The 21,425-nt window shown below is 39.0% G+C and overlaps 1 protein-coding gene and 1 long non-coding RNA gene across 8 annotated transcripts in view; one reads left to right on the top strand and one right to left on the bottom strand.

The window, feature by feature from the left end:
* ELOVL7 (ELOVL fatty acid elongase 7) overlaps positions 1-21,425 on the bottom strand; it is a 54,601-nt gene that overhangs the window by 7,183 nt on the left and 25,993 nt on the right. For 2 of the 7 annotated variants that reach the window (XM_086867120.1, XM_023944673.2), the window contains exons 2-4: positions 4,868-4,956; positions 2,770-2,960; positions 678-758 (exon numbers count right to left, since the gene is read on the bottom strand). In XM_086867120.1, coding sequence (XP_086723246.1) covers positions 678-758; positions 2,770-2,960; positions 4,868-4,931 — 336 coding nt within the window. In that variant the 5' untranslated portion in view covers positions 4,932-4,956. Of the gene's footprint in view, positions 1-677; positions 759-2,769; positions 2,961-4,867; positions 4,957-8,309; positions 8,416-8,682; positions 10,686-13,157; positions 13,325-13,419; positions 13,637-21,425 lie in introns of those variants that run through there. The other 5 variants (XM_086867118.1, XM_086867116.1, XM_086867117.1 and 2 more) reach the window with 5 other exon arrangements.
* LOC147648508 (uncharacterized) lies at positions 144-8,315 on the top strand. The gene is made up of 4 exons (XR_015280142.1): positions 144-1,069; positions 4,244-4,315; positions 5,854-5,951; positions 6,777-8,315. It is a non-coding gene; the product is annotated as an uncharacterized LOC147648508 (long non-coding RNA).

The raw sequence follows: 21,425 nt of genomic DNA, 5'->3' as shown, positions 1-21,425 counted from the left end.
AGTCATAAACAAAACTGAGCAGGACAAATAATAATCTATATGTTGTAGAGTTAGAATATATATTAGTTTTGATAATAAGTTGATGATATAGGGATAAGGGGTGGAATGTCCTGAGGTGATTTTATGATGCTGGTATCCCCTTTGCTCTCAGAGCCACTCTTAAAGGTGCAGAACTTAATATGTAACATAAACCAGGCGACTAGTCACCCCAGGACACTACATAAAGGAAAGTACTGGGCCAAGTGATGTTACAAGGTTGACAGAAATATTTAAATGTATTGTTTCATTGTTTTTTCTTTAAAAACACAAAACGATTTTTAAACTTAAAGAAATTTTAAAACCAACAAAAAGAAGCCAATTAATTCCTTGCCTCTTTCGTCCTCCCAAGCAACCAACCAGCCTGTCCCTCCAGTTAACTCATGTGCTCTACATTATGCAAGAGGGCATTTCCATTTAGTGCATTCCACTCCACAACAGTGCATTCAAAAAGCAGGCTATTCAAAAAGCATTTCTAAAAATTAAGTAAATGTGTAACACACTACTTTGAACAACCTGGTCTAGTGGAAGGTGTCCTTGCTCATATCAGGGGCTTTGGAACTTGGTCACCAAGGTCACTTCCAACTCAAACTATTCTATTGTTTTACAATAACAATTCACCTTTGTCTTCAGCAACTTACTCTTAGAGCTGTCGGTGACCTCGAGTAGTCAACAATGTCACACCGGAATGAGTATCCTGTGGCCCAGCCTGACATAAGAAACTGGAGGAAAGGGCAAAGATTAATTTTACAGCTTTTGAAAAATTCATTAATTTTGGATTACTTTTGCAATCACTAAGCAGGAGGGGAAAAACAATATTAAAAACACCTTAAATCAGCATCTTTGTCAATCATCTACCTGTGTGTGGAATAGCTACCACAAAAATCCTTTGCTGTTGCAGATTAATGAATTTTTAATTCCAGGACCACACCCATAGACAAGAATTTTCTTCCTACACCCATTATTTCAGCATTAGAACTGAAGAGAAGAAAGAGATGCATCTCAAAACCTGTGTTAAATGACAACTTACTGTGTAAGTAAGACCACAAAACTAAATACAATTCTTTTGAAAATTGCTATCACACAAATTATCTTGATACAAAAAAAAATGCAACACAGCATCTTAATACTCCAACAAAACCAGCATAACAGAAAGCTATTGCTGTTTATCATTAAAGACAAGGAACAAAACACTATGCATGATGTATATTTAATATAATCGTTTCTTAAATTCTGCTTAGTTAAACTTCATGGTTCAATTAGTTTTCCACTCAAACAAGTGACAAGAAGCTACAACTGAGAGCACACAAATGACCAAAGGACTATATGTATCAAATATAATACAATATTTTCTCTTGGAATATATTAAGGTTTAGACAAGAACAACAATATTAATATTTCACTTGGCTTATTCCACTGCCAGCAACTATGACATCTGTATTTTATATTTTCATGATACTTCTCATTATCACCATCCACTCATGCATAGTAAGAGCCTCACCTCTCCTAACAGAAGCAGGCTTTTGTCCTTTTAATTTCCTGAAAGATCTGATTGCTTTAAAAAAAAAACATGTTTTTTTGGAACACCAAAAAAACAGCACAACCAAGTGACTTGGTTACAAAAAGGAAAAAAGGGAAAGAATCAGCTTCTTGCTGACCACCAGACAATACAGCAGAAATTCACTCAGTTACAGTCTGTCCATTCACTCTTTCATGAAACTATAACATGGAAATCTTGACAGCAGACTTACTGAATACCATGCCAGTGTCAGACACTAACAGAAGTGTAATCTTTTTTTCTTTTATTCTTTGTGAGTTTTTGTTTGTTTGTTTCTGAGGTTTATAACCAAAACTAAACTTGGAACCAAATTCCAAAAGGAATTTCGGCAATTTAAAAAAAGTCTAAATAGCAAAAACATTCATCTTTCCACTCAACAGTCATGACACAAAGTAGCTGCTGCTGCAGAGCCTTTAGACAGAAGAAATGTCATGTAGTTCACTGTAACTCATTATAAGATTCATGCAAATTAAGCTAACAGGAACCTATCATGCTGATTTGGCACAATAACCTGACAACTTTTTATTAGTAGTTTCCCAAATCTGAAATAGCCACATGGCCGGAGAGTCACACAGAGGGTCAGTACTAGCACAGTGATGCTTCACAAAGCAAACGTGTAAGGCTGTCATTTACACAGTACCATCAACAAATAGCTACACTTATAAAAACCTCACCAAAGCCCAACAAATCCCAGCAAACAAGTAAAGCCCAACAGCAGCAAAATCTCAACATTGCTTTTGGGGAAAAAAAAAAAAAAAAGAAAAAGAAAAAAGAGAGAGAATTTGCTATTTTGGGGTTGTGGGGAAAATAAGTGTTAAATATATAAATAATTTGGGCTTGAGGGGGCAGAGGTTGGAGGTTTTTTGTTTAGAGGGGTTTTATTTGTTCATTTAAAGGATAAAACAGCCTTGAATTAGATTTTGCTATCCTCTGTCATTGATTTCTGTCTTTTAAAAGGCAGATCTAACTGAAGATTATTTCTCTATTCTGTATGTATATCTATACTCTATACAGTGTTTGAAACATCAGTTGTTGTTCCTTCCCCTTAAGGGCAGGTTGTCACATTATCACCTAGTAGGACAGAAACAATTACAAAATACTAAGAAAAGCATATAAAAACTAAAATGTTTTTAAAGACATGAAATATAAAAATGCATTACAAACATAGTACTTACTTCGTAAGTCATATATAAAGAGAGGGCTACCACACTAAAATTATAAAATGTCATGATCTGCCTGAGTTCAAAAGGTTTTTTATTTTCCATGAGTTTGGGTCCCAAGGAAGTGACAAAATAAACGTAGGTTCCAATGATGAAAGTCGTTGGAAAAGGTGAAGACATGAGTGGCCAGCCTTCCAGTCTTGGATCTAGAGGGGATGGGGGAGGAAAGAAAAAGTCAGATGTTGACAGTACTTACTAAAACAGCTACAGAAAAGTATTTAATTCTTGATGATCTAGATTTTTCTGTCACAAATCATGTTTCAGATTCCATTCACTTCAAATCCATACTGCCTGGATAACATGATTTAACCCATGTAGGATTCATTGCTTCTTTCTTCACATATAATGAAAAGGTGACATAGAATCTTGAGTGACATGACTTTGTCTTTACAGCATGACAAAGCACACACTTTCATAAGGACAAGAAAGTTATAATACAACAGGAAAATGTTGCAAATTACCCCACAGTTATACCAGAGAGATGTATTGCAGAGGCACCTCCTCCTAAGCACACCCCACTCCCTCTCTCTACCAATGAGGCTGGCAGGTATTTCATTTGAGCATCACCATGATTCCACTGCACCCTTCTGTGGTTCATCAGAGTCCCGGGTCACCAAAGACTGCCGCATTTCTCCATAAGTAGGTGAAGTGATACAAACCTGATGCAATTTTTATTTTCATTAATTATTTTTTTTATACTGACTTTTGCAAGATTTGGTTCAGAATGATCCCAAACTTAACTACTGACTCAGAAAACTGTTTCTTTCATGGTTTGCTGCTGTATTTTAAGGGTAAAATTACACTACTGGTTTTTTGTCAACTGTTTAATTCGTAGCCAAATGTTTCAGGTCAGCAAATTTTCAGCCCACAGCATTCAAGCAATCTTTAACCCATGAGACCCTCTGATGTGGTTAACAGCCACTGAAAGTGCAAAAACAAATTGAGGAGGAGAGCACATTATAATGCTTCTCACAGCTTGCAATGTGCCAGAGCTGCTGCCCACAGACGAAGAAGGATTGTGTCCCACAGCATGAGGAATCTGCTCGTATGTACTGCAAAAGAACCACCATCTCTTCACAACTGATTGTTTTTGTTGTAATCACCCTTGTCCTGGCTCCTACCAAACTTTTCTCACTGTTCTTCCCAGTCTGATCCAGAGAAAACCAAGTTCCACCCCTAACGCTGTAATCCAAATACAAGCACTGTTGGGCAGGGAGACAACTCGGCTTCTGAAGTCATGGACATTGCAGCAGAAATGCTCACTCCATCCCAATCCACTTCACACCATGAGTCATACTGATATTAAATTCCCTGCTCACTTGCAGGCTGTACTTCAACTGAACAAGAAAAGTGGTGCTCAGCTAAGCTGGAAAAGATAAATCAGTAATTTTATCTATCAAACCCTCACCACTTCACAATTTTTTTCCAGGAATTAGCTAATCCCTTTCTGAGACTGATGGGTCTCAACCCCAAAACTGAAGTCTTCTCTATCCAGCTTTTGGTAAGCATACAAAATAACAAAGTGGAATAGAAGCAAAGTGTGATTAACATCCCTTACTTACTGCAACAAGAGATTAACATCCTTTTTCAAAGTACCACTGTGACAGAATTAATTACTCTGAGGATTAATTTCAAAATACTGAAATTTACCAGAGCTTGAGTTTCTTTTTTTCATTTTGCAAAAGCAAAATGCAGTAATGCCATATGCCTGCATTAATTAACTGATAAAATGCAACTGTTTGGTAATGAAAAAAGAGTTAAGACTACATTCAGCACTCAAACTATATATTCAGGCAACCAAAGACACTGACAGGAGAATCACTGTCTGTATTTTATTTAGAGTTTATATCCATAAACTACCTGAGTTTTGTTTACTTCCTATTTTAAAATGCAGAAACTAGACTGTCATATAAATAGGTAACCTAGCAAGTCTTACAAATATTCACAAGATGACAAAGCTACTTCTAAGCTGATAAACAGCACACCTAGCATAGCTACACATTGCTATTCAAAATTATTGGGAGTTAGTAAGTTCTAGATTTAAATGACTCACCGGCATCTTTAATCCATTCATCATACAGTAGTATAGCCTTTGATGTCAGATTGCTAAAGGCCATTTTCACTTGACTTTTATGATGCTGCCTGCAGAAAACAAGCCAAAACAGAAATACGGATTTTTGTCAATAAAGAAAGATTAATAAAGTTTTTAGAAAAAAATTTCAGGAAACAGAAAACAAGAGAAAAGGCTGACAGAACACCATATGTGAAATAGAGATCAGGAAGTATTAGCTGGCCACATCCCACTATCCTTGGGTCTAATTTATAACAGCGCTGTTATGCACAACAATATGATTTTGCAATCTCTATGTACAAACCAGGTGCTTCCATGTCATAAAGTATTATCTCAAGAAACTGTGCTGTGGTTAACCATTACAGTTAAGAGGTAAATATGAGTAAACAACAAATGCTTAAATTATTTTTTATCACCATCTCCACTTAAAGTCCAACCTACTGATAAATGAGGAAGTTCAGCTTTGCAACATTTATTATTGAAAAAAAGCTTTGTAAATAAGAAGTATTTCTGAGTTATGTGGGAAGGAGAAAAGGTACCAATATGTCAGCATACTCCTTTTAACTACAATAATTAGCCATGTTATAATTAGTATGCAAATCCCACTCTGATGAATCAACTGTTTCCACACCAGAATCATGGAATGTCATAGTACCAACAGCAGTACCATTAACCCACAAAAATTATCCAGCACATCCACTTTGCATGCAGTACATCCTACTTATGTAAAACTTTTCAGAAAAGTATGCTTATATTAATACTGATTTTTGCTCCACAATCAAGCACTCATCAGCCCTTCCCTTGCCTTGTTCCTCCTAGGAAATACCTTTTAAAAACCCCAGCACATTTGATGGTGTTTTTCCCCTCCCCATTTCGTGTCTCACTTTGCCACATGAATTCTCTTAACACCCCTGTACAACTTTCACATTGTAATCACCTTTATAAGTAGTATTTATTTAATTTTTCAGGCTGTAGCACATCTTGATAACCAGGCTAGCAGCCCTTCTGCATCTCCTCCAGGCTAAGCCAGCTGCAGCTTGAGAGAGCCAGTTCTTCCCTCATGATGGTAATGCATCTCTCTCCTGAGATCTCCCCACTATCATCTTCTCATTTATCTTCACCTTAACAGCCCAGACTTATTTCCACTGCTACAAGTACATCCTGTTCACTGCCATTTTGCAGGAATTTTTAGCCACTACACTTACCCTTCACTGCAACATGCAACACAGACAAGCCTGCCTCCATTAGAGTTCATATGATCTACCTCATCTCCATTCTCATTTTGCTGCCCACTTGTTTGCCTGGTTGCACTTCTGTCCTGTATCTCTAAATATCTGAAACCACCATCAATTTCATGTTTGGAAAATATTCCCTCTGCAAGTCTCTTTTAAGTTCACATTTTCTAGAAATATCATCCTCCAGCATCAGCATTTCCCTATGCAATGTCATTGCCTTCACGCTGACCATTTTCATGCACCCTGCATTCATACTACAATACTTGCTTCCACACACTGTGCTGATAAAGGTGCTGACAAAACAAGAAATAGGGGGCATCCTCTTTCTTTACTAATGGAAACATGAGGAGCACTATTGCGTTTTACACTTGCAATCACATGAGAGAAAGGATTTTATGGTTAGATGCAAACTATAAATATTATTGTCACCTTGCTCCATAAGCCAACTATGGATGATATCAAACGTAAGTAAATCCAACCCTGTCCTGAACACCAGGTACTTCAGAGTGCTCAACTGTGACAGCCAAGCAATTCAGCCATAACTGGTACTGGGAAGGAACCATTAAAAGTGTTTACTTTATAAGTAATTATTGTATTAAATTGTTAGACCGATTACAGTAAATTATTCTTTTAATCCAGTATTCTTTTGGTTTCAGACACATGAGAAGAGCCTGTCAAGAGAAAAGGCATAGAAAACTGAAAGTACTTCATGCAGTGGTTATAACAGAACTCTACCAAAGCCCACAGAAACCTTGTGCAGAGTATGGCTCAATTTTTCAACAAATATATTCACTGAGTACAAATAATCATATTACATTTAACTAGCTCTTTGGTAAGAAAAGTAGCTTACTTGATTTCACTGCCACTCAGTTTTCCCACCCTCACATTACTGGAACTCAGACTGGCTAGCTCAATATCCTGACCAAGACTAAAGTTAAACAAGAAATCTGCTTCAAAGCATGCTCTTAAAAATACAGAAAACTTAGTGTAGATTCTGGCACTAAATCAGTTTCCATTTAATATCCGTGTATTTTGTTTGCATAGCCAAGCTTTGGTAGTGGGAGAGCTGCAGGGTGGCTTATGCAAGAGGCTATGAGAAGCTTCCTCAGTGTCCAGCAGAGCCAGTCTCTGGTGGCTACAAAGATGGATGTGCCGCTGGCTAAGGCTGGGCCAATTAGAAATGGTTGTAATGCCTCTGTGACAGCAGATGGAAGAAGAAGAAGAAAAGATACCCAACATTTGTGCAGTTGTAATTGCCATCAGAGAAGAGCAGGGTGACAGCATGTGAGAGGAGCAGCCCTGCTGACACCCAAGACAGTGCAGAAGGGGGAGCAGGATGTGCCCCAGGCACCAGAACTGAGGTTCCACTGCAGCCCGTGGTGCAGACCATGGTGAGGCAGCTGTGGCCCTGCAGGGACCCTGGAGGTCCCTGGGTATGCAGAGATCCACCTGCAGCCCCTGGAGGTCCCTGGGGATGCAGAGATCCACCTGCAGCCCCTGGAGGTCCCTGGGTATGCAGAGATCCACCTGCAGCCCCTGGAGGTCCCTGGGTATGCAGAGATCCACCTGCAGCCCCTGGAGGTCCCAGGGGATGCAGAGATCCACCTGCAGACCCTGGAGGTCCCAGGGGATGCAGAGATCCACCTGCAGCCCCTGGAGGTCCCAGGGGATGCAGAGATCCATCTGCAACCCCTGGAGGTCCCTGGGGATGCAGAGATCCACCTACAGCCCCTGGAGGAGACCCAGGCCACAGCAGGTGGATGCCTGAGAGGGGGCTGTGAACCCAAGGGAGGCCTGTGCTGGAGCAGGGTCCTGGCAGGACTTGTGGCCCTGTGGGGGACTCCCACTGGAGCAGGCTGTGGCTGAAGGATGCACCCCATGGAAGAGTGACCCACACTGCAGCAGTTCATGCAGATCTGTTGCTTATGGGGTGGACTCACATTGGAGAAGTTTGGAGAGCTGTCTCCCATGGGGGAGACCCCACGCTGCAGCAGGGGAAGGACTCCTCTACCTGAGCAGCAGGAACATGTGATGAACTGACCATAACCCCCATTCCCCATCTCTCCACACTGCTCTGAGGGGAGGAGGCAGAGCTGAGGAGGGAAGGGTGGAGGGGAAGGTGTTTTAAGGTCTCATTTTATTTCTCATTATCATGCTGTGATTTAGTTAGTAATAAATTCAAATATTACCTCTAATTCAAGTCTGTTTTGCCTGTGATGGTATTTGGCGAGTGATCTTTCCCAATCCTTATCTTAACCCATGAATCCTTAGTTGTATTTTCTCTCCCCTGTTCAGCTGTGAAGGGGAGAGAGAAGATTTGGTAGGCATCTGGCACCCAGACAGGGTCAACGCACTCCCATGGGCTTGGGGTGTTGACTGTTACACCCTCTTACAGTTCTCATTCAACTGCGAACTCACAAACAGACAGTTCTTAACATCTACCCACTTGACTTCTCAACTTCACTTCAATTTTTGTGTCAGAAGTCAGACAAACATGCTGTCAGCATTTAAACAGCAACTCTTATAGCCACTAGGCATTGAGGCCAAATGCAAGACTTTTACCTGGAATCGGACTATTTCTAATCAATTTCTTCTAGTTGCAGTAGAAATGCAGATGGTGAAAATAGGGAAAGTGGCCCTTGCCACACTGATGGTGAGAGATTTGTCCTGCCTCTCCTGACACCAGCACTCACAGCTCCTCTTCGTTTAAAACAGTCCTCAAAAGTTAAGACAGCAGAGGCTCTCAGCCTCCAAGATTTCTTTTCTGTTCATAATCAAGCAAAATAAAACTCCACCACAGTGACGAAGCTTCTGAAAGTTTCTGGAATTCAAGAAGTCTGGTGTTCAGTAACTTGAGAGAAGGATTTACTCAGAAAGCAGCCACAGCCTCACCACTCAATAGTGACCAATCAATTAATCTGAATCTATAGGTAAGCAAAATACATTTACTCCATTTACTTTAAGAAATAATGTCTGCAAGAAAGACAGTGCTGTTCAGAACTTTCCTACAGTTAAAAGGTTTCTTTAAAGCCAACTTTTATGTATGACATTACTGTTTCACTTTCAATGTGCTTTACAATTCTACCTGTTTTCTTAACTAGCTACCCAGTTTTCCTTCATAAATCCACTTCTGTTAACAATAATTTACATTAATGTTAGGATAACTTTTTTGTTAACCATCTACAAAAGGAGAGTTAATGGCAGCATGGAAAATATTTTGCCTTACCTTGTTAGACTTAGTTCACACACATTCATATACACTGGAAAATAATATGATCAAGGCCTGCTTTTATTTTAATAGAAGAGTAAAAAAACAAAAGGAAACCACATGCCTACACACAAGATAAACAACTAGCTTGTGCTTCATCAAAGAAAACCAAACCATTTTTGAAAGACTGGTTTTTTATAGTACAACTGTGTTGGTAAGAAGTAAATTGATAATGCTTTGACCATAATGCAATCTTCCAAAATGTCTGGCAGTTCTGTAGGCTACAGAAATTATCCTCTAAATGTGAGACTGGAAAGAGTTCACCTGAAGGATCAAAGACTTGGGGCCAGAGAAGGCCATTTGTTAAATACATGGTTATAGTTCTTCATACTATAAACTCATCTGCCCATTATGCATTTGTGTAGGCATAGTCCAGTCAGGAAAACATACATTGGTTTGCCCACCTGCTAGTGTACTTACAGAATCAGTACATCAGCACTTTTATTTCCAATCTTCCCCTTTCTGCTCATATCAAAATTTAAAAATTCCATTAAAATGCACAATAGATTGTCCAGTTTGTAGCAAACTCTATCAAATTAGGTAATACTAGCAGACTCATTTTCAAAATTGGGTTATTTTAAATGATACATTGTAAACACTTTACATAAAGTCAAAAACGCAGTCATACAAGTGATCTGCCCAGCTTGAAATATTCTAAATAAGAAGCAGTCCTCTCAAACACATGCAATTGTAAAGCAAGTGTCAAAACCACCTCAAAAATGTATGCAGATATTCAGCTCTTCAAAAGAAATAAGCACTACTTTTCTTTTTGTCAATGGAAATAATGGAAATGTCCGCCCAGGTCCAAGTCAGTGTAGTGGCATAATTTCTGAAGACATCTTTAAACAAATGTGCCTCGACCACTATAAAAAAAGGAGATGTAAGTGAGGTAAAGGAAAAAAGGGTTTGTTTTAAAGAGCAAAGTAATCTGCTGTTCTCTGGTTGCCTGCAGCTCAGCAGACACCTGGAAGAGCCCAGAAAACTGCAGCTCAGCTAAGGCATACAGCTTGGCAGAACCAGTTCCAAGTTGGACCATTACCTTTACTGGAGAGGCAAGGGCAGATAAGATTGTTTACACCAACAAAAATGCCACAAATATTACAGCACACCATATGAGAATGTCTGATGATGAGAAGTGGTAAGGAAACAAGCTGTTGGAAGTGCTCAATTTCACTTAGCTCACAAAACTACTAGTGATTTTTGTAATGGGAATTACTGGTATGCCTCAAATATTCCTAATTTTTAAATGAGGACAAGAAGTTTCTCACATTCCTTTGTTTAACCCACATGAAAGATATTTGCCATTCTTTATGCTCATTTATTCCTACATAGTTTTTAAATAATAAAACAGATATCAAGATTCGCTTTTAAATAGTAATTTTACAACAATTAATTTTATGTTAATGGCTACTAAACAAAATAAGCACACAAAAGAACTTCACCAAAAAAAAAAAAAAAACCAAACCAAAAAAACCAGAATTAAATAATCTAATGTATGCTCTGTCACTGAGAAACAATTTTCAATTCACTGTGAACTCAAAACACTTAACACTGAACATTTACATGAGAGAAAAAAGCTTATTATTAAAAAGACTAACAAGATAATTTTATAGTGATCCTTTAGAAAATGTCTGGAGATTATGACAACCTAGTGCAGAATTCAGTGCTCAAATTTCCACCCAGGATTGGTCCCAAAAGCAAAGCTTCTGGTATCACACCTAGCCCGGTAAGACGGTGATGACTGGAGGATCATCCACTCTGCAGACACCACGGGAAGAGGGGGAGAGCCTACAGAAAGCATTGACCCATGCAGGTCTGATTTCAAAATTATAGCTTAAGAAATGGCAGTAATACTGGCTTACATATTCAGGCACAATTATGAAACTTTCATGTTTCAGAATCACTTTGTATACTGTTGTTAATTCTGCTCTTGAAGTTCAGAAGGTAATTAAATTAGGACGTTTCACAGATGGTATCTTAAGATTTACCTGGGAAATACCAGCTCTGCCCTTCCTATTTCCCAAGGCTGTGTGTTACATAATTGCAGTTATTTTAACTACATTACTCCCTTATGTCACATGGCAAGCATCTACAAACTGCCTATTATATTACACAGATTACTCACCCATATTCTGCAACAAAGTTTTAAACTTTAGCTGGGTGTCACCTGTTGTTATGGATTGTGCTGAGAGAAGTTTGTCACCTTTTCCATTTTTATGCCTTCTCTCAACCATCCAGCCCAGGTTTTGAGAGATTCATCTTACATGCAAGTTTGCTACATCCTACTTAAAATTAGATGGCTTTTTCCTTTTTGATAATATTGCTTATAAACACTGCCCCTGCTAGATGACAGTGGACATCTTAGAAACAGATTAATGAGGCTTGGAAACTTTATTAGAACATCTACTTATAAAATTCCTCACTGGAACTATTCAATAAGATATCTAATGCTTATCTTGTGTAGTTGCCCTTACTGAATTTTTAACATAGTACCTCTTTATTTAATCCTTTGCTTTTTAAACTAGCATTAAATCTGTTTTTCACCTATGTGACTAAAGTACTCTAAGCAGCAGAACTAGTGAAAACGTGGTTTAATTTCAAACACACTTCACACTAGTTTTCTGCCTGTCTAATGGATTTCCCACTCTGCTGTTGTGCAAAATAAAGACCAGTTTGTATTTGCTTCCACACCTCTTTATAAATTGTTAAAAGAACAGATACCAAAGACTTCACAGCAAAGTTGAACAATAACAACAGGCACGGAAAATCCCCTTCTTATGAGAACAGTTGCAGGAGTACAGCCCTGCTTTGTACTCAACTCCCAGACAGAATTACATGGGCACTCTCCTGGATCACATACACTGAACAAATCACCAGTGTCTGAATGAGGAAGGCTCCCTGTGCGGTCCAGTGCCACAGCATCACTGCCAGTGGGTCTGCTCCAGGCAGCTGCAGGATAAGCCACAGCAGTTCACCGATCCAAATGAAAGCTTAGGCTTTGAGAAAAAAATAATTTCTTTTCTTTCTCAGTTAACTCAGACTTGAAAGGCTGAACTGGCTTGTGCAAAGGAAACATTAAAACTCACAAACTGAAAATGCCACAGGAAAGGAGAAAAGTGGGAATAACAGGCCTGTCATGGATCCCTTTAAACTGATAATGAAGTCATGTAGGGGGGGCCACATTGTTCATCCAGTTCCACCTACTCATAGACAATCCTGTCCTAGATCCCTAGTCAGGAATACTCCACCTCAAAAAGTCATCACTTTGTCCACCATATACACTCTACAAGATGAGATATGAAGCCACAAAAATTACTCTGTGCTATAGTAAGGCAGGAAAAGACCTGTCATCACCAGTATCTTAAATATCTTAAATATATCACCGGAGGTTGCAGGAATGCGTGTGCTAGGACTAATCTGCATCACATAGAAAGACTTATCAAGTCTAAATAGTTCTTGCAAGTATAGCCTGGAAGGAAGTTTCTTTACAAGTCTGAATCCAATTATCAGTATAAATCAAGTATGAGAATCTGGGTGCATCCCTGTAAAAGTTCTCAGTCTCACTTAGGAATTGAGCACCACAGACATCGGTGTATCTTCACCAATTTTCTCTTCCCACACTTCCAGTGTTTTAAAGAAAACTAAAAGCATTAGCAGAGGAAAAGTTCCCAAGATTTCAACTTGTTTTCAGTGCTCCCCTGCCTTTAACAAATGCTCTTTATTGAGCATTTAAATGTCAGCCACCCATCAGCCAACTAGTCCCACCTACCTACTCTGCTGCAGTGAGTGGCTCTTCACACTTAGAACAGCTGCTTATAACAGCAGCTCTTTTCCTTGGTGCCCCAGTGCACAACTCACACTTGGCTCTTTTGAGTTTGATCCCAGCTCAGTGACACCAGCTCACAGTGTCACCTAGACCTGCGTACACAGTGACTCCTGTGGTGCACACACAGCACGACAACTTTCACTTAGAAGTCAAAATAAGGTTGTTAATGCAACCTCACTTCCATTAGATAATGGTATATCATTACCCTTATCAAAGGCCCTTGGTAATGCATTGATTTAGTAACTACACCATATCCGGCCCAGGTTAATATCCTCCTTCCCCAAAGGATTTAGACTCTACTTTTTTTCCTTGCCTTATTGTGCAGCTAGGAAAGCAGCATTTCAGGTTTTCTTTAAAGAGCAGATCAACAAAGCTTTAGGTCACTTTAAGCAGACTTTCACAAAACAGGAACCAAGGGCTAGAAAGCAGTAACACAATCTAGTATTTTCAGCTGTGCTGCACAATCATGCTAACTCATACCCCCTGTGCTCCCTGCTCCTTCATCTAAAAGGCAACATCTTCGTAACACACAGAGCTTTTACCCATTCTGTTTGCTTTACCTCTACAAACAGCTATGGTAGGCACAGTTCTGATAAGGATATGTATGAATTATTTACAGCTGTACTGTTTCTAAAGTGTATACACATCTTCAGTAACCAAACAAAACAAAATATAGAGCTCTGTACTGAACTAGAGGGGTACAGACTGATATTTACCTGCACTGCAAAAGATAACACAGACTGGGTTTTTAAGCTGCCTAGGAAGCATATTTTTAATATTCAGTTTATAGGTAAGCTCTAAAGAGAGGGAGTGCAAGTGCCAGCTAAATACTTTGAATGAAACAGATCAAAAACACCTCCTGTCTGAGGCTGTCCCCTTCCTTTAGCAGCAAGCTGAGTCACTGCATTAACTCCACCACATCGTCTATCCGAATTTACAGTTAAGAGTTAGTGCATATGTGTTAACTGAATATAAGGCTCTCATACATTGAATTAATCACAATAGCAGCAGTTTGCTACCAAGGTCTTGGTTTGTGTTTACCTACCTCTCAGTAAAACAAAACAGAAACTGTCATTAAATAGTCACAGTGGGGGTGACTCCATGGAAGCTAAACAGAAAACAGAAAAGCAGAGCTAGACTTCAGCTTCCAGAAAAGACTCCTTAAAATGTAAGGGAACAGGACTTGTTGCACAGCATAGGACTTGCTAACCTAGCCAATGTCAATGGAAAAAAAGCAGACAAGCCTTTTTATTTCCAAAGACATGTCATAACCAAGTAATCAATGGCAATGTTGCTATTCAGTACTAGGAAAAAAAAACGAGACCATAATTTTCACCTGTGATGGACAAGGACAGGTACGTGGGGCTGTCTTTGCAACACAAAAATACATCAGGAAGGAGTTTTATAGGAAGAGGAGATGGGAAAAAATGTAAATAATTACCTTAAGAACACAATATTCACCTTAAGAAACAGGTAAGCAACTGAAGTGAAAAATACTCATAATTATTAAAGGAGGAGGTGTTTTTCCACAGTTACATCTTGTGTACAGCATACACTCAGCTCTTGTCACTGTAGTTGCCATGGCAAAACAACATTGCAAAATCAATGCCATTTTATGGAATTTTTATTGCACCAGCTCTAACCTTGCTGGGTTCAGGATATTAGTAAGTAGTAACACTGATAACACCCGTGCAGAGTTGCAACATACTATTTTGTTCACCCTCTAACAGCAATTTACAATAGTTCAACTGCTCCCACACCACTCTCCCATGCTGACATGAGCTAATTTGCTTTACCATTGTTTCCCACTGCCTTGCACTTGCTCAATCTACCCACCCTCTGGGTCCTGGGCCGATATCCTAGGCAGCAAAATAATGCATTCCTTCTGCTCCTGTTTTGCTTGCATTGCAGTAGGCAGGCATAAATTTTAAAGGCAGCTGACCTAGAACTGACACCCTCCCTCCCCTCCCCCCTCTTTTTAAGCTACCATGCAGCATAGTGGACATGCTGCTGAGCACTGTAAACATCAGCAACTGCACCCTCCCTGGGAGGCTCTTCCAAGAGAGCAGGAACCAGCTGTGCCGGCACCTTTGGCAGTGACCCGCAGAGCGCAACGTGAACTTTGGGAAGTGTGACACGGGCAGCAGCAGCAATAGCACCGTGTGACAGGTGATGGCAGAACTTTAGGGTGACAAAAGCCACTTTAAAGGAAACATGCTAAGTACTTTTTAAACTAAAGTTTCAGAACACTCCTACCCAAGAAAGCATGCTAACAGGATCATTAAAAAAGCTGCTGCTCCCAAGTTCAGTCTTGGCGCATGTACTTTTTTGAACACTCCAGGAAGCAACTGCACTGCCACATCCTAAATCTTTCCAGTCCAGAGCTAGCAATTTATACAGCTGCAGCTGGAAGTTTCTAATCACTGAGGGATATGCAGGGAGGTATACAGAACTTAAGTTGTTGTTGTTTAAATTAACATTCTTCAGCATGATGAAAGGTTTGGTTAATCACTATGAAACACACTCATGAGTATTAGCATCGGGCAACCCACAAAGGCACATTATACCATTGCTTAGAGACTCAGGCCTCTCAGTCAGCACAACTAAGTACAGCAGTAAAGCAAATTTGTCCTGGCACTCCATTTAAAAAAAAAAAAAAAAAAAAAAAAGATAAGTAATTAGCTTGCACCTGATCAAAGTTACTGCAGAAGGGAAAAAGTCAAATACAGTTTCAGAAACGGAAAGGCCAGGTGTTTCTATTATACTCCATACTCAGTTGAGGAATCCTTCAATAGGAATCCCAATAGGTTGAGAATGGAAATATGGAAATGAACGCCAAAGAGGCATCTTAAATTTAGGGATAACTGGAGAAAATGACCCCACAGGCTCATCCTGAAGTCAAAGCCACTTACATTGTGCTTATGTGTTGAATCCAGAGATGAATGCATGGAATTTAGTACATTATAAACCCCCATTAAATTCTGCTCAAAATTTGAGTAAGTTTTTGGGTACCACTCAAGCCATCCTGAATGTTGCTTACACTACTTGCCTGATAACTTTCCCCGGTACCTTTTCCTTTTGAGATGACTCACCCATTGGAGGCAGATCCAGTTTGACAGCTTGGGCACATGGGGTGAACACAAGAATGGGAGCACCTTTGCTTTCATGCAGTGCTAGTGGCAGTTCCAAAAATACTCTTTTCCACTTGCTATGCAGATACCCTTCTAAGGACTATGGAAGTGCCGAACTTTCAAATGGTTCTTGCGACAGACTTGGAGGTCAGAACTCAACAAACAGAAGGATGGAATATTCATGGTTGCCTATAAGCATTAGAGTGAGGAAACACCCAGACACAGTCACCCAGAACAGTCAAAGGCCTATAGAGACTAAAGGAAAATGTTGGGCGGGAAACACAATGTTGCATGAACAGTATACAGAAGACAGCCTAACAGCAACAGCTTGCAGGAAAGCAAAACTACCCACCACCTAAGAACATTAACTGGCTTGATCAGCAAAAGTATCTAACAAGATCTTTTTAAACCAGTTCTTGTTACAGAAATCCAACTTTAAAAATTTATCAATTTTTTGTTCAAATTTCAAGAAACCAATATGCAGGAGTTTGCAGAACAAAATGTAAAACAGAGGTTGATATTATGGGCAAAGATACATTAATGAAAATATACAGCTGTAAAGGCATATTTCTGTTCCACATCTAGTTATCTAGACCTTAGTTCCTTTGCTAATAGGGATTTCTAAAAGTCTTCATTATTTTGCACTTTCTGGAAGCTCAAGAACAGCACAAAAATCAGCACTATGCAGCATGAGTTTGAAACAGCAGAGTATTTTAAAATCAGCCTAGAACACCAAACAGGAACTTCACAGAGAAACAGAATCAAACAACACATTGTGTGCAAGTTTAATCACAGGTATGTCACAAGGATTTTTCATCCTCTATCAATATTTTCCACTACCACAATAGTACACAAAAGTACAAAATGTACTTTTGACCATCTTTCCAAGCATCTGGGGACCACACAGGACATCTCTGCAGTTTAAAATACAACAGTTCATCCAGACAGCATGTAGAGATGAACCAGCTATGTCTGGCCAAGGCAACTGCACTTTTTTTTCCTCTTTTCGATCCTGAAAGATTGCCAAATATAAATAGCTTTAAAAAAAAAAAAACAACAGAATTAAAAAAAAAAAAGAGATACCATCAACAAAGTGCATTAGGCAATAGATGTGCAACATCAGAATAACACAGGAGACAATAATATTTCCAATAAAGAAGCTTGGCAAGCAGCAGAGTACTCAGCCTAATACTAATGTTCCTTTAAAACACCAGTATACTAGAAACAGACAAGTGTCTAACAGTCTACTCAGCATGCCACAGCAGTAAAACAGAAGAAAACTGGGCTGTCTCCAATACAAAAGAAAATTAGACTTATGTATAGCTATGCACTTAAGTTATTCCAAAAAAGCCTTAGTATTTTTGACATACAGGTTTCAGTGCCTTGCAGAAGAGGTCAGTAGGTTTGGTTCACTCTCTATATGGAGTTATCAGTCCCCAAAGAAAAAGGGGCTTGTCTTCTACCAATTAACTCATCAAAGCTGTAAGCAGAACCAAAGTGTTGTGTGCTGGTTCAATATTCCAGTTAATACACAAAACTAGCAGGCCACACCCCCTTTTCTGAACCTAAAGCAACATTATGAAAGCAAATGTGGTTTTCTTCTACTGTTCTGCCTCACTTCAATGTGACTCTACTGCTCACATTTAAACCAAACCATTTGCTTTCACACACACTCCTTGTTTTATATATACATTATTCAGGTGCAGGTTCATCCAGCTGACCATATCCAAAAAGTGTGATGCTATCCCACTGACTGGAAAGGGAGACTGGATCTCTTCCCACTACAGTCATCTCAAATAATGAACCAAGGTCATATAATTTCACGGTCTGTAAAAGTGACTCCCTCATTTATCACAAAAGTCTTTCTAGATTCAATCAAGTGTTGTCTGATGCTTCAGCACCTTGGATGAAAGCAGCTGGTGAAATATCACGCTTTACAACAATATGCATAAAGTCTCTACAGGATAAAAGCAAGAACACCAGACTGTGTAATTTCCACACCTCCAGAGGCAATTTTCCATTCCATACATTTAAATGTAGTTCAAATGTGGTATACAAGATGCTCAGTTTTACAATAAAGTAGCAACCTTATTTCAAAACTGGGAAAAATTCCAGAGCAAACCAGAACACAGCACAGTCCAGTCCATGTTCAGGAATAATTTCTCCACAACTTTCTGAGTTGTGGAGAAAACAACTCAGAAAGTTGTTTTCAAGCTTTCAGCAACAAGCTTCCCTAACTGAGCAAGTGGATCACTTCAGCTTATGAAAAGCAATTTCAGGATAATCTGAAACTCAGGTGGAGAATATTTCATCCCATATCATTTCAAGCAGAATCTAAAGACTAGTTGGACAGAAGCACAGAGTATTCTAATGGCACCTGCATTTTACATTCCTTCCTCTCTTTCTAAAATCTGGCATGTTCCTAGTTAAAAGTTAACTGAGTGAACTTCCTGAACATCAGAGCTATGGCATGAGGCTATTTACAGCCTTGTCCTATCGTTTTTTCCTTTTTCTTGTCAAAACAAACTTAAGCAAACTCCTTAATAACCTGACTTGTTACAGAACAACAGATACTACAGAAACTATGTTGTCAGCACTGCAGAAATAATGAAAGTGATTGTAACAAGGCTTTTGAGAAGTGCACCTTACAAATAGTTTTATGGAAGATTTCATTTCAACGGTGACAGTGAACATTTGAGTTTACTTCATTATCCTCTTGGCTTTGGTCAACTGTACATCCTACAATTCTCATTCACAAGAGACAAAGGGAGACAGGGCACTTCCAAAGTAATAAAAATAGTAGTAATTAGTAATAATAATTTCATTAAACTTGTCACATCCCTTCTCTACAGTTAAAGACTAAAAAGTGAATTTTTTCTTCAGCACTGAAAAAACAAGCTAGAACTGACTACAAATTATAAAGAAGAAATTTAATCCAGATTTTTTCAACTAAACAAGCACAAAAGGGATTGTTGTGGATGTTAAGAATGCAAGTACTGTAAAACATACTATTCTCTTGCAATATACCTGAATCCAAGTAATTTTCACCTGTACAAAAGGAAACGTTGCCAGCTGCTACTTCTCCAAACTGACCACCGACATTTCCACATGCCCATCCCCATCTATTCATAATGCCACACAGTAAACAAACACTGCAATATTCACTTAACAGAATAAATGAGCACATCTGAACAACAATCTTAATCTTAAGGCTTCAGCCACTATCTTTTCATGAAAAACAATAGAAAAAATTTTGCATTTCACTTCCTAACAGATCAGGTGAAAACAAAACAAAAAAAAAAATCTGTGTGCCATCTCAACTAACTTTCTGAAAGGAAGAACACAGTACCAATGTGAGCCATTCCCATAATCTAAAAGCATACAGAGAACCACTGAATCAGGTTTTTGTGACTTTGCTTTAAGTCATTTCAGGACTGATGATACAATGCAAATTATTTCCATATCAACAAACTGATCTTTGTGAGTCAGACTCCAGCAAGAGTCGTCCCTTCTTTTGTTAGAAAACAAAGAATAAAAGGAATAGAGTAAGCTATATTTTTATCTCAGTCATAGCCATAAACCCTGAATGCCATCACTGGGATAGGAGCATTCTCTTGAATTCCAGCCCATGAGATGCCTATTGAAACTTAGCAGCTTTTTGAATGGTACATCCTATATCTTTGCACGGGGTTTTGCAGTGCACTAGACAAAGTTACGCTCACATTCACATGCATTCAGTGAGGCATTGCTTTAAAAAAAAAGTCTTTGAATAGAGGCTCCAGGCACAGAGCCCAATATGCAAGGCCCATACCAATATAAAACATACTCCAAACTGAAAAGAATTCACAATACAATCAAACACAAGCAGGCAGCATGTAGGAATTCATAAAGCTGCTACAAGCAGTTTCTCTTGAGCACAGCCTGCTCAAGCAGAGCAAGTCTGGCTGTTTACAAGGTAAGTTTGCAATTATAAGAGCACTTTTAATAGTAGCAATGTAATTTTAATCAACCTCTCTCTCCATTACTCATACCTGTTCCTATGTCACCCTTGACTTCTGCTGGAACAACCATTTTTCTGGCTGCATAATAAAATATATTGGGAAATAGACCCAGTGCAGGAGAGCAAGCCTCACAGAAAAAGAAAGGGTATTTTTTAACCCAGACTGTTTCCTCAGTGATTCTTAGTACCAGCTTTCACCAAAAAATACTCCAGCACAAAAAAAAAAGTGACTCAATAAGCACATGCAAAGAAAAGCATGTGGAATAATAGAAATGTTGGTGAAACTGCAACATCAGCCTATGTATCACAAGGGGATTAGAGATAAGGGTTGCTTTTACCCTGGCACAGTTAAAAGGGGCAATCTGAGTACCATTGCTCCTAGCAAATAAGATGATTCAAAGAGTTTCCTGACACCTGTATTTGTCCTCCTTGCGACATCTGTGCCTCTGCAGGTGAAAGCCAGAGTTTGCTTTGGGCCAGATAGGCTTTACAAGTAGTTTTTAAAAGATCTGTGTGCTACCTCAGAATTTTGAAATTAAATTCCTCAGACTCTCATCAAGAGCCAAGATAACATTTAAAGACACTTAAATCTGTGGTTCTCTAAGCTGTGTAGTCATCTCACATTACTCCAGTCACGAACCACTTACAGGTGTTTTCTAGTCAACAACTTCAGTGATAAATTGCTGTGTGTAGACATCATAAGCAGACAGAACAAAAATAACAAAACACATGCAGAAGAAGACTATTGACAGTCACACTGAAAGCATTTTACTTTGTGAATTCATCAAAAATAGGAAAAACAAACTGACCAAAAAATCAAAAACAACCAACTATTCAATATTTCCACGTCAATGGTCAGCATAAAACACTGAAACAAAAGACAAGTAAAGATAAGAGACATCTGAGTTATTCTGGTGTCTCTCATCAGTGTAAACTCATGTACTTAACTTTTTACTTTTTGGATTCCAACTGAATGTCATACACATAGGAATAAGTTCTTAACTGCTACATCGCTGGCAACTTTGCCAAACTTTTTGCAAATTGGAAATGTGACAACAGGCACTAAAATTACTGCATGAC

This window comes from Cyanistes caeruleus, chromosome Z, assembly GCF_971803275.1.
Source record: "Cyanistes caeruleus chromosome Z, bCyaCae1.hap1.1, whole genome shotgun sequence".
Taxonomy (NCBI): Eukaryota; Metazoa; Chordata; class Aves; order Passeriformes; family Paridae; genus Cyanistes; species Cyanistes caeruleus.
The sequence above is the reverse complement of the archived record's forward strand: the minus strand, read 5'-3'. Positions and strand labels throughout refer to the sequence as shown.